This window comes from Bos mutus, chromosome X (assembly GCF_027580195.1).
Source record: "Bos mutus isolate GX-2022 chromosome X, NWIPB_WYAK_1.1, whole genome shotgun sequence".
NCBI classification, from domain to species: Eukaryota; Metazoa; Chordata; class Mammalia; order Artiodactyla; family Bovidae; genus Bos; species Bos mutus.
The window spans coordinates 24,215,295-24,229,737 of record NC_091646.1 but is presented as its reverse complement, the minus strand read 5'-3'; the positions used below and the strand labels follow the sequence as shown (position 1 = coordinate 24,229,737).

General features: G+C 40.4%; 1 protein-coding gene across 1 annotated transcript in view; it reads right to left on the bottom strand.

The window, feature by feature from the left end:
- The window catches only part of GPC4 (glypican 4), a 110,198-nt gene that overhangs the window by 32,846 nt on the left and 62,909 nt on the right, over positions 1–14,443 (bottom strand). The window contains exon 2 of the mRNA XM_005906521.3: positions 3,734–3,892. Coding sequence (XP_005906583.2) covers positions 3,734–3,892 — 159 coding nt within the window. The remainder of the gene's footprint in view (positions 1–3,733; positions 3,893–14,443) is intronic.

Sequence of the window (14,443 nt, the reverse complement as noted above, 5' to 3'; positions counted from 1 at the left end):
TTAAAGCATAGGAGAATACAAAGGTGAGTCCTAAATTCAGAGGTATGGCTTTAATATATGGGATATCTGAGAATGAGAGGTGTGGTTGGGGGGACTGATGCCTAAGGAAGGTCTTCAGTCAGGTACTTCAGTCAGGTCTCAAAACACACACGTGTTTCACAACTTAAAAACTGGTTTATACACTGTACAGGTGCAAAGAACAGAAAATTAAACGTGTAGAACAATGGACCTTAGAGATAAGGGGACTGATTCCAAAACGCCAGAGCTGGCGCTCAGACTCTGCCCAGAGCTCACTGAGGCAGTGTGATATGGGATGCTTTCTGGTTAAAAAGGGGGAATTTCTGAAAAGCCTCAAAAAACCTTGTTTTTATTTGAAATTTTATTTTTAAAAAAAGTACTTGTTCCTGCCTTAGAAAAACATGGTATCTCATAAACATGACTGAGGTTTTGATGATAGAGGAAGTTGCCTGAGCTCAGGATAGCCACTTTGAATTTATACTATAAGCTTGGAGATGGCCAAAGATGCTTCTTTGAAGTAGTCTGACCTCCTCTGTTCCCATGTGTCCCTCACTGTTTTCTCAGTACTTATCGCTAGCCTTCTTTGTGCCACCTTGCTGACCCATTTTCTCTCTCCAGTTGCCATCTTGTTACTCTGCTCAACTTCCTGCCTTCCATTCACATCAATAACCCTTGGTTCGGCTTTTACAAAGGTGGTGACCAAATCACCCCACCCTTGAATTTCTGAGAGTCACAACAGCCCCTGTACAACTTCACTCAACATCATCTTTAGGCCTTGTGGAGTACTGGCAGGTCATAATTGCCAACCTTAAAAATCAATCAATAAATGCAGCACCCACCAGAGGATGATGGTTTCTTGGCTACCATTCAATTTTTACCATATAGAAGCAGTTAATTGTCTCAGAAAACCTAACTTGGGGGTGGGGGGAAGCAAAGTATCCAAGCTCTGTTCTGATTTGCAGGTCAAACACATTTTAGCTACTACACCTTCAAAATAATTTAAATCTATGCTGCCTACCTTTATTGTCTATGCCATACTCTAATGTGAAGTCAGAAAAAACAAGCTGGAGTTTCATAATAATTTTTCATGGCCAGTTTTGAAACTGATAAAGCAACAGTGCTAAACACATATATTGAAGGTGAAGCCTGGTAGGGATGGGCAAGAGAAACTGTTTTTCTCTACCTTTTTAAAAAACATATGTTAACACTTACTGATAAAGTTTCTTTGTATGGCTTTTTAAAAACTACACACTGGAGTCATACGAATTATGCTATAAAACCATGGGGAATGTGAAGGGGAGAGAATAGGAAAACCAGCAGGCCCATCGGCAAGAGAAATCACTATGTCTGTGCTCCACAGCAGGAGGACACATGTCTAATAAGAAATGGGGTGATCTGGAGGTGGTGACCTTGGAAGTTAACAGCCTCATCTCCACTCCAGCAGGCTACAAACAGGCTGCTGCTGCTGCTAAGTCCCTTCAGTCGTGTCCGACTCTGTGCGACCCCATAGACGGCAGCCCACCAGGCTCCCCCGTCCCTGGGATTCTCCAGGCAAGAACACTGGAGTGGGTTGCCATTTCCTTCTCCAATGCATGAAAGTGAAAAGTGAATGTGAAGTCACTCAGTCGTGTCCGACTCTTAGCGACCCCATGGACTGCAGCCTACCAGGCTCCTCCATCCCTGGGATTTTCCAGGCAAGAGTACTGGAGTGGGGTGCCATTGCCTTTTCTAGCCACTGCTAAAGAGCTGGAATTTTCCCTTTTAAGTCCCATTAGTAAACCCCCAAGTAGTAATTTTTAATTATCAGCATCTCATGTTTTGAAAGATGACCATCTGACTATCTTCCTAAGTTTTTCTCAGTTGTTGTCTTGAATGGGAAATGCCATAGTCAAGGGAATACCATTCTTTTCAATGATCATACTGATAAATTTAGTGACCAGGAGACACAGGTGGTCTAATGATGTCTTTTGCCAATAACACTCATCTTCACGTGGTGTCAACAGGATACAGAAATATATAAATTATTTCCATCTATTTAGAGAAAGGAGATACAGACTAAGCATAATTCCTCATAGAAAGTGTTGGGGAAAGTGGGCACAAAAATTGGTACATAGAAAAATTTAGTTCACCTACATTACAGTTTAATTATCCATTTGTCATGTAGCCTGGGAACCTACTAACACTTATTAAATCAGTTATCAGTTTCAAATAACGAATCTCAAAGCCAGCATTTGAAATACAACCTGTTCTAACTGGGGGCTGCCTTATCAGCTAGATCAAATCTAATTTAGTCCCACTTCTCACCATGGTAATGAGCCCTTTGCAGAAATGCTCAAAGACATTTCACATCTTGAAAATTTGCCTTGTACTTCTTCACCACACAGAATGTCAGGAAAAGCATGCTTCAAAGGTACTATGTAATTAGAATGGCCTTTACAACAGGCACAAAGGAAATCATTTCTATTAAAATTAAATCTACTTCACAACAATCTTCAGATTGAGTGAACAGCACCAGAGAAAGGAAGCCTGAGGTGTTTGGGACCACATAACTCTAGTTTTGAAAGTCTGTTATCTATTACATTGCTTCAGATATGTTGAAGTCTCATCTAACTCAGATTGGCTATTTCTTCACTCTGAAAAGATGAAGTGTGCATCTGAGAATCCGTATTTGGCACAGGGGACATTATGAAATGGGTTCATTTGTGACTTTAACATGGATAGACCATTGCTTCTTGGCCTTTTGGCTAAGATCAAGTGTCACATAGATAGACCAAGTGTGAAACTGAAAGTGTTAGTCACTCAGTCGTGTCCAGCTCTTTGCGACCCCATGGACTACAGCCTACCGGGCTCCTCTGTCTATGGGGATTCTCCAGGCAGAACACTGGAGTGGGCTGCCATGTCCTACTCCAGGGGATTTCCCAACCCAGGGATCAAACCCAGGTCTCCTGCACTGCAGGCAGATTCTTTACCATCTGAGCTACTGAAGCTCCAGGTAAAATGAGGCTCTGGATGGAGCCCAGTATACTGAAGACTAGAGCCCAGGAGCTATCTCTTGGGTCGCCGCTGGATGGACACTCGAGAGCTGAGCTTTATTCCTGTGTTCTACAGGGTTTCTAGGAATTCTGGTTGGCTTTGGGGGAGCCATTTTGAAATTAAATTTGAAGTCCAGCATCTGCAGAATATCTATGGCTATTTTGGCTAAGTTTTCAAATGCCTGTTTTTTATTAGAAAGCTTTTTTTTAAGTGACTTGCGTCAACAACACTATTGTGTGTTCACCCAAGAAAATAAACGAAAGCATTTAAACTACTTCAATCTCTTCCTTGGCTTCTTGTGACCATATTTCCATAATGGCTACCATTCCACACAGATCCTAGTGTATCTGGAAGGATTCTAGCACTAAAGCTGTAAGGCTCACTTGCCCCTGGGATCCAGGAAGGAGAGCATCTTGAGAGAAAACGAGCACTGAGAGAAGGGCGCTCAGGGAGAAGCAACTGTACAAATTTCACTGGCAGCTCATGGATGTGACTTGACTAAAAGGTATAAAATGAATTCAAGGGAGTTCCCTGGCCATCCAGTGGTTAGGACTCAGCACTTTGCTGCCGTGGTCCAGGTTCAATGCCTGGTCAGGGAAATAAGATCCTACAAGCAACACGGCGAAAAATAAATAACTAAGCAAATGACTACACTTACTGAGACCAAAGTTCTAATACATACCATCAAACTTCTTGTAGCGGGAGGCAAAGACAGCTTGTAAATGATTGCACTGTTCACTGACCACACTTTTGAAATCCTCCTTACTTTGGAGGCTGTACTTCTCCTCCATCTCTTGAGAGCAGCAGGTATAACCCTGGAGACAGATTTTCAAATGATCACCTAGAAGACAAAATGAACGACAATCAATCTCCACCATAAGTCATCAAGTTCAAGAGGGAAGAGGTTGATTTAGGTGCCCATGCTTGGCTTTATCTCTGTCTGTGATATTTGTGCAAAAGCCCAGATGTCAAGATTTTCTTGTCCAGCATTTTCTGTACAGGTGTTAAGACACTAGAAGATTGACTTTATGACTGTGTGTGGTATAGTCACTCATTCATCCAAATAGACTAATGGCTCTCAAGAAACATAATCTTCAGGTAGCTCAGAGTCAAGGAAAATGTCCAAGACACATTCACTCCATAGCAGCTCAATGCACAAACCATCTGCCTCCCCTACACCAAAAGTATTCTGTTTGTGGTTTTGACATCAGAGTCTAGAAAGCTTCTTTTTTATAAACCCCAAACTTCACTCCCGCCTTGTTCCTCCTCTGTCACAGACCAAAATTTACCCTTCGAACAGACCATGCCTTTCTCTTATAATGACCAAGAGATACAGCACCACTCAAAAAAAATCCTACCAGGTACCATCACATTAGTTCTGCCAATATTAATTGTTTAGTATAGGTACCCTTGTATAATTTTCTACTGATGTTTACAAGGATCTACCTTCACTGTTCCTCCTGTTGTTGCAGCTCATGTTCCATGATAGACAAAAGGGTTCTGAAAAGATCTAAGGTCTCAGGAACTCAGGAAGGCATATGCTGAAGACATATGAACCTTTCAATGGTTAAGTGTGACTAATAAATCAAGGGATGAGGAATGAAGAGTAAAATCTGTGTAACAACACTAATCGTGGACATGAACTGGGCCAGGAGCCGACCACTGCTGCTTCTTGGCTGTGGGTGCTTAGAAGAAATAAGTCTTCACCTCGGACAGATGGCAAAGTAGCCTTTTGGCAGGGGCAGACTTCAGATAACATGATGTTGGCAATTTATTTGACTAACACTAGTGTTGTCAACTGCACAGATGCAAATAATTACATAATCAGATATATTCCTGATCATTCTTCCTTCCTGGCAATTAAAAAGTAGGGGGAGTGTTACTGCCAGACAAAAATGGGTTTGCAGCAGTAAAGGGCTATTTAAAGAAAAGGAGAAGGGAAACAATCTTCAAATAACTTCCTCATCCACAAACTAAAAAATGCTTCTTTTGCCACTTTGAAATCTTTGGGGGTGGGGATGGGGTGGGGTGGGGGCTAAGGAAGGATGTGAAAGAGTTTAGAGCTGTGAGGTTGCCGAACATCTTAGATCTCATTCGTGGAAGAAGCCCAGTTTTCTGGAAACACCTTGTTACAACCAAAAAACAAAACTGCCTCCTCACTGGCTTATCAAGTTCACAGCAGGTCTTTTGGTACTGAGACATCTAATTAGCAAAGAGATACCCAGTTGTCTCCTGGTTTCAGGGTGGAGGATTCCTCCCTCAACACAATCTTCACGCAAAAAATAATGCGAAGGTCCCCAACTACTACAGCAAGTACAAGTTACAGTACTTGCTGTAACTGTGTTTAAAAAGAAATCCATATCACACTCATACCCCACATAGAAAATGAACTGAAATACAATGAGAACTTAGGATGTACAAAACTACATAAATGAATTATAATAAGAGAGTAGCTACTTTTTAAGATTTTCACAGGCTAAAAATCATCACAGAGCCACTTCTGCTCATTTGAGCCCTGACTACACCACGTAATCTGTCTGCATTTCTAAAAAGTGTTACTTGAAAATGTAATGTGACATTCTTGCCAGAAGCCCTGTCCAAGACATACTTGTGAATTAAATCCCAAACCATACTTGGGCTACTACGGATTTGGTGCCATAACCAGTTTTGGCTGATGAGAAGTTCAAAGGGAGGACAAGGGACAAGTCTTGGTGCATCTGAAGAAGAAATTACGGCCCTGCACACTGGTAAGAACTCAAGCAACTCGTTTGATTTTTAAAACATAAATAGTTCTACTTTAACACCAAAAAATGATTTCTATGATTCAAAGCCAGGCCATACGTATCGATGGAAAGACATTCCACTTTGTTGGAGATTGCTTCTAAAACGCTGGGTCTGAATGAGAAATGCCTTTTGTTTCTGGAGATTTCCTCTAAACTTGGTGATCCTATGTACTTCTCATTTAAGAACGATGTCACAATTTGGTCTTTAGGCTGAAAGAGCAGAGTACAGGCACAAAGGATCCAATGTGGGACAGGTAGACAACAGCCACTGCTGGGGGTGAGGGCATGCGAGGAGCTTCTGACACATGCCCTTTCTGAAGAATTCTAGCTTCAAAGCCTGAAGCATTAGAACCCAACAGTTCAAGTAAACATGGTTATGCTCTACAACCGTCATTTGCCTCCTCTACATCCCTAACTCAACCTCCTGCTTCTGGGACCCTGGCTGCGTTCTTCATAGCCTTCTTCGGGTCCCTTACCTTTTCACCCCTTTTCACTCTTCTCATCCTATTCTCTCTTAACCCACTCCGCCTCTTTTAACAGCACATAATGAGAAACTAAAGGACTTTTTGTATTTGTTATACTTGTTGAGAGTTCCCTGTTCTTAAGTTCAAAAGCAGGTGTATTGAAGGCTTTACGGATTTCTAAGGAAGCACCTAAATTAAGTTGCTTTTTGTACATGGCCCTTGATTAGGTTTTTTTCTTTGTGGGTCAGTGGCCCTCAAAAGAAAAAAGGTCCCTTAGCCTTGTCCTCAGAGGCTTGGATGAGAGTCAATGAAGCGTGCTTTTAAAGCCTAACTCTGCAGCATTAAAAACAAAAAAATCACTCGAAAGAGCCAAACTTTTTTCAATCACACCAGCTCGATGTAATTTCTCCTTAGTCCTAATATCAATGCCTTCGTTTTTCAAAGCTGAACAAAGACAATCACAATAAATTACTACTCAGTCCTGCCGAGTGTGGATTGGCTCTTTTTTTTTTTTTTCCTGTAGCACTTCAAATCAATGGTTAAAGAAGTAGGCATTGAATATGAGGAATCCAGTCCATCCTTTAACACGGCTCTGCAGTGGGCAATCTGCAGAACTGGGCTTTCTCATTTTATTTCATTTACTCCTCCCACCAAAGCTGGCTCTGATGTACAGACAAGGTGCAGCTAACGTCCATTTACTTCTAATTACTCATAACCCAAATGTTATGTTAAAGTGTTAAAAATGATGGTTAGTTTCATTAGCCAGCTCCCAGCCTATTTACTACAAACCTAACTACTGCTAATTATAATTTCATTTTGAACTCCAACTAGAAGGCAAGAAAAGGTCTCTCAGATTCTCACACATTTGAAGGGAGATGGTTATACAGGAATACTTGTAATTACTACTAGGGTGTCAGCTTTCTATACCTGTAGGAGACAGAATAAGTCTATTCAGGATTCCTCTGTCAGAGTCCTAAATGGAGGAAACAGCAGCCAGTGTATGGGACACAATGCAGAAAACTCAGGCTTGCCTGTGCCGGCACAATTTGAAGTCAGACATTCTCTGATGCCCAACTGATTTTACTCAAAATGCAAACCAAATGCCTTTGGTAAATAACAAATATACAAACTGCACCCTAAGGGTGAGCACTGCAGTGAGGAGCATTTGAGAAGAACTGACTGGAAAGTCCTTAGAAAAACTGCCAAGGTAAGAGGTTCTGATTTTGCAAAAGCCTTTCAAGCAGAAAGGACTTTGGAGAAAACTCAGCTTTGTTTCTGGGTTTTTGCTTTATTAATTTTATTGAAGTATGGTTAGTTTACAATGTTCTTTTTAATTTCTGCTATTGAGCAAAGTGACTCAGTTACACACACACACACACTCAAACATACATGTATATTCTTTTCCATTATAATTTATCACAGGACACCGAGTATAGTTCCCCGTGCAACATAGGGAACAACCTTGTTATTTATCCATTTTACATGTAATAGTTCACATCTGCTAATCCCAAATTCCCAGTCCTTCCTTCCCCCTTGAATACAACAAGTTTGTTGTCCATCTGGGTCTCTTTTTGTTTCACAGATACGTTCATGTGTACTGTATTAAGACTCCACATATAAGTGACATCATATGGTATTTAACTCTCTCTTTCTGGCTTAGTGTATTAATCTCTAGGTCCATTTGTGGCTAATGGCATTGCTTCATTCTTTTTAATGGCTGAGTAATATTTCATTATATATAAATACCACAACTTCTTAAACCAACAGTCTATTGATGCTCACTTTGCTTCCATGTCTTGGCTATTGTAAATAATGGTGCAATAAACATTGGGGTGCATGTATCATTTTAGGAGTTTTTAATCTTTTCTGAATATATGCCCAGGAGTAGGTGTGCTGGGTTATATGGTAGTTTTTTTAGTTTTTTGAGGAACCCTCATACTATTCTCCATAGTAGCTGTAACAATTTACATTCCCACCAATAGTGTAGGAGGGTTCCCTTTTCTCCACACCCTCTCCAGCATTTATTGTTTGTAGATTTTTTGATGATGGCCATTCTGACTGGTGTGGGGTGAGACCTCATTGTAATTTTGATTTGCATTTACCCAATAATTAGCAATGTGGACTACCTTTTCATGTACATACTGGCCATCTGTATGTCTTCTTTGAAGAAATGTCTATTTAGGTATTGTGTCCATTTTTAAAAAACTTTGGTTGTTTGGGGGTTTTGTTATTGAATTGTGGGAGCTATTTGTATATTTTGAAAATTAGGCCCTTGTAGGTTGCATCATTTGCAAATATTACATCCCAGTCTGTAGGTTGTCTTTTTGTTTTGTTTATGGTTTCTTTTGCTGTGCAAAAGCTTGTAAATTTGATTAGATCCCGTGTGTTTATTTTTTCTTTATTTCTATTGCCTTGGTCGAGTGATCTAACAATGGCACAATTTATGACAGTCTTTTGCCTATACTTTCTTACAGGCGTTTTATGGTATCTTGTCATTTTTGTGTATATTGTAAGAGTGTATTCTAGCTTCACTGATTTACAAGGTACTGCCCAACTTCCCCAGCACCACCGAAGAGAATCTTTTCCCCACTGTGTATTCTTGCCTCCCTTGTTGAAGATTAATTGTCTCTAAGTGTGTGGGTTTATTTCCGGGCTCTCTATTCTGTTCCACTGATCTAGATGTCTGCTTTTGTGCCAATACCACACTGTTTTGATAGGTGTAGCTTTGCAGAATTGTCTGAAGTCTGAAAGGGTTATGCCTCCTGCTTTGTGCATTTTCCTCAGAATTCCACTGGCAATTCTGGATCTTTTGTGCTTCCATATAAATTTTAAGATTATTTGTTCTAGTTCTGTGAAAAATTTCATGGGTAATTTGATAGTGATTGCATTAAATCTATAGATCGCTTTTTGGCCAGTTTAACAACATTAATTTTTTAAATCCGAGAGCATGGAATATCTTTCCAATTCTTTGAATCATCTTCAGTTTCCTTTACTAATGTTTTATATTTCTCAGTGTATAATTCTTTCCACCTCCTTGGTGAGGCTTATGAAAACTTAGCTCTTGAAAAGCAGTTTTAAAGAAGTGAATTTTAAAAACTTCCAAATACTTGATACTATCTGAGTCTTTCATTCTTCAGGTCTAATGGTAGTCTGGGGATAAGAAGACTGATATAGGGAGTTGGAAATATGGGTTTGAATCTCAGACCTACATGATTCACTGTAAGCTCTAGGAAAAATCACTTACCCCCTGGAGGCTGAGCCCTTTGTAAAGAAGGAAGCATTATGAATACAGTGCAATAATACAAAGACTTACATGCAAATGTTAAAAGCAGCATTATTCATAATTGCCAAATGTCCAACAACGGATGGATAAACACAATGGGATGTATCTGAACAATGAAATATTATTCAGCCACAAGAAGGAAAGAAGTTCTGAAATGTGTTTCAATATGGTGAACTCTTGAAAATACTATATTAAGTGAATGAGCCACTTGCAAAAGTCCATATATTGTATGATGCCATTTACATGAAATGTCCAGCCTAGGTCAATCTATAGAGACAGAAAGTGGTTGCATGGAGCTGAGGTGGGATGGTGGCGGTCAGGGGTGAGAAGTAAGGAAGGGGTTAAAGCTTAAAGGTATGATTTCTCTCTGGGATAATGAAAATGTTCTAATTGATGTTGGTGATAAACACAATTCTGTGAGTATATTAAAAGCCATTGTATACTTTAAACGGGTGAATTGTTTGGGTAATAAATCATATCTCAATGAAACCATTAATGTAAAAAATGTGCTGCTTGTTAATAATGCATCAATATTGGTTTATCAATTATGTCAAGGTACCACAGAAACATACGGTGTTAATAATGGGAGAAACTGGATGTGGGGTACAGGAAAACTCTGGGCTCTATCTTCCCAAATTCTGTAAATCTAACACTTCTAGGATAAAGTTTTTTTTTTTTTTTAAAAAAAAAGCAAGCTTCAGTTTTCAAAGTAAAAAGGACAAATATGTGGGGGAGTTGCCTTTCATCAGTATTACATCAAACACTTGATTTAATCCTAATATTGGGGAATCACATCAAGCTATTATTTGCTGGGGTAATTTTCCTAATCCCTCAATTGCTACTTTACTCTTTTCCTAATTTTTATTTGTTCTGAAGTAAACAATTCCTAGCCATTGGTCTCAAGGGTTACCAAAATAGTTTCTGTTCACTTTCTTGATCTAAATTCATGGAGCCACAAAGTGAGCTAAAACACAGGTTGCTGTATAACTCCAGCCCCTCCAGGCTACCTAAGAACCCCAGGAGGAATATACAATGCTCTGCTTCATGGGAACAAAGAAACAAAATCTCTAAAGGTTTTAATAATCCCAGGGGGGTGGGGGAATGTATATATTAATCCATCCTTCCTCCCTTGCAAAGCAGCAGTGAAATGACTGCAAGTAAAGTGCTGTGCACATCCAAAGCCTGAAGTCACTTGGCCTAAACCTTAATAATAAAGCACATAAATTATAGTCATTATGGAGATGTATGATTTGAGATCACCTACCAATCAGTAGAAGAAATGCAGCTAGTGAGCATTTTGCAAAACCTTGCCAAAATATAGCTCTGGAGGGCTTAGCTGCCAATTATTTTTAGGTCCACTAATCCTGCAAGGTACTCTAGAAGGCCAATCAGAAACACATACATTTCAAACGTCAGTTTTATTATATTTTTCTAAGAATACTTCATGTAAGTGTAGTTGGAAGACTTAGGGTTGCTACTTTCAAACTCCACACTTCATTTCAGGGAGCTTGCAACAGCTTTAAAACCCACTCCAGATTGAAATCAAGCAGGGCTTTTTATTGCTTTATACTGATAAGCAAATTATGAACCTAAGGTTTTATCCGACAATCTTAAAACCCCATTTTAACTGTACCAAAGGTTTACTAAAGTAAGGCACATCAACCAAACTGAGTGAATGGCCTGAAATGCATACTTTGACCTTATGTTACCATTACTTTAGAGCAGCCAGAGTGACTGCATCTATTTTGCACATTTCCAACCACTTCATCCAGATCTAGGACTCAACAGGAATAATAATACTGGCAATTAACCCAAATCTCTTCAACAATTCTGAGGATCCAGTAAATACCACATAAACAGTCGTCTAATAAAAGGCTCACTGAAATGTATTGGGGATCTTGGATCAGGGGAGGGGGAGCAGGAGGCAGGAAAAGAAGGTCTCTCACTCGTTTTGCAAGTAACAAAGAACTTTCATGTCAATAAGTCAGGTGCACATACCGAGGGTAGCATCATTTCAGAGTTTCTTGCAAATACTAATCTATGATTTCCATTGGGCTCATCATTTAACAGAATGCCTGAGACCAAATATGTCTATTTCATATTCAACTACAAATAAAAAGTAGCCTAGAGAGGAAACACTACTGGCTAGAACATTTTTTTCTTTGGTGCCCAATGGTACTTCTTTCTGGAACCTATGTACCCACGCCATGTGTCCGAATTCCTGGTAGACCAAGGCCTCAGGAGGGCCATTTCTAAGACAGTTCAAAGGTCTCACACATCTCTAAGACCAGGCTCAGAGGAGTCTCAGGATGGGATTCTCAGGATGGGGCCATGCTGGCCACCAGCATTTTGTCCTTTCTCTGCACCCCTAGTGTAAGTCTTAAGATGGTCTCTGTGAGCAGTCTCCTGCAGGCAAGCACATCAGACCTCAGAGAAAGGCAAGGAAGAAGGCATCCTCAGAAAAAACACTGGCTATGTTCCTTTCCCCCTCCTCCCAGGGACTGATTGAACGCCACACTTCTAATAGGGAGCTATTTTCCTTATTATTTCCCACTCATCTCTAAAGAAACCCCCAAGAGCCTCATTCTAAAATAATCTGCCACAGCCATTGAGGTTTCACAGCAAGATGAGAAAGGGTCAACATGTGGGTACCAACTTTATTCCATGTGTAGGAGAAAAATGCAGTTGGTGGGCATCCCTTATATGGTGGGATCTAAAAAGAAATGATACAAATGAACTTACTTACAAAACAGAAAGACTCAGACTTAGAGACTGAACTTATGGTTGCTGGCGGGAAAGATGGGGGGAATGGATAGTTAGGCAGTTTGGGATGGACAGGTACACACTGCTATATGTAAAATGGATAACCAACAATTACCTACTGTATAGCACTCAATGTTATGTGGCAGCCTGGATAGGAAGGGGGTTTGGAGGAGAATGGATACATGTATATATATGGCTGAGTCCCTTCACTGTTCACCTGAAACTATCACAACATTGTTTGTTGATCAGCTGTGTGTGTGTGCGCATGCACACGCTAAGTCACTTCAGTCGTATACAACTCTGTGTGACACTATGGACTGTGTAGCCCGCCAGGCTCCTCTGTCCGTGGGATTCTCCAGGCAAGAATACTGGAGTGGGTTGCCATGCTCTCCTCCAGGGATCTTCTGGACCCAGGATTGAACCCATGTCTCTTTTGTCTCCTGCACTGGCAGGTGGATTCTTTACCACTAGAGCCACCTGGGAAACCCTGATCAGCTATACCCCAATACAAATTAAAAGTTTATTTTTAAAATGTAGTTGGTGGGGAGGCTTATCAATACCAGACACTTGATCTAATACAAATATTAATACCTTTTGTTTTATAGACATGTCACAGGTTGTGTGGGTCATGAATATTTTTAACATTATTTTCTCTCTTTTTTTCCATGCTTCTTTTCAGCTTTGGTAACTAGAAAAATAAAAACCCTCCTAAGCTTCTCTTTACTCACCCCCTTTCAAGACATACCTAAAATTCCTCTCTCCAGAATAGTGTGAGAATAGGTTTTCAGTGAATCTACTTTCTAGTGAAAATATACCTAAAGAACATGGTCATTCATTAGAAATTCTCCCAAAGATATTTCTCCAAATGGCTATTTAGAATGCTTTTACTTTGAATGATAACAAAGTTCACTGACTCACATAAAGAAAAATGATTCTCTAACAACAGATTTCAAGCCACATGAACCAGTCTTTAAAATTCTAGCCAGGAGACTCTCCCCAGTGAAGGGGGGCCAGGTTCAATCCCTGGCCAGGAAAATTGATCCCACATGCCAGAACTAAGACCTGATGCAGGCAAATAAATAAATAAATAAATTGAAAATTCTAGCCAGATATCAATGAAATTCATTAGTTTGCACTTCATTACAACCCTTAAAATCCACTTCCACAAAATTCTTGTTAAGGGTCACAGTAAGTTACAGGTTACCCTAATACAGAATTGATGCTTTCAGACTGTGATACTGGAGAAGACTCTTGAGAGTCTCTTGGACAGCAAGGAGATCAAACCCATCAATGCTAAAGGAAATCAACCCTGAATATTCATTGGAAAGACTGATGCTGAAGCTCCAGAGCCAACTCATTGGAAAAGACCCTGATGCTGGAAAAGATTGAGGACAGGAGGAGAAGGGGCTGACAGAGGATGAGACGGTTGGATAGCATCACCGACTCAATGGACACGAGTTTGAGCAAGCTCCAGGAGATGGTGATGGACAGGGAAGCCTGGCAAGCTGCAGTCCATGGGGTCGCAAAGAGTCAGACATGCCTGAGCGACTGAACAACACTACAGATGCCCAGGTCCATGGACCACAGTTCAATAGGGGTTCATTTTTATAACATGAGAGAAAAACTCAGCCTCAGCACATCTTAGCACAGACAGATGGAAGAAAGGCAGAGCCCTCGTTTTGAGGGTTTTCCCCAACCCTCAAAAAAGCTCTCTTCACCATTATCTAGTATCCTAACACCTGGGCCTGCCACCCCTGGGACAGACCCTAGAATTCATTACCATTTTGTTGCCAAAAGTAAAGTACACTTCCTTTCCTAGGCCATTTACTAGAGTTTTACGCAAAATTTTCTCCATCCTAATTTTGGAGAGAATGCCACTTTAATGTAGCTATACAGAGACTTGACTTATTATCCCTCACCCTCTGCATCCTGCCTCTAAGCCAAACGTAGTAGTTGGTGAAACAGTCTCACAATTGTATGGTGATGCCAGTTACTTTACGTTGCCTTGGCTTGCCGTGCAACCCCAGGAGAAGCTTTTTGAAAGCCTAGATAGATCAAGTTCACTGGTTTCCCTTCATCCACATATGCTTTAGTCTCTG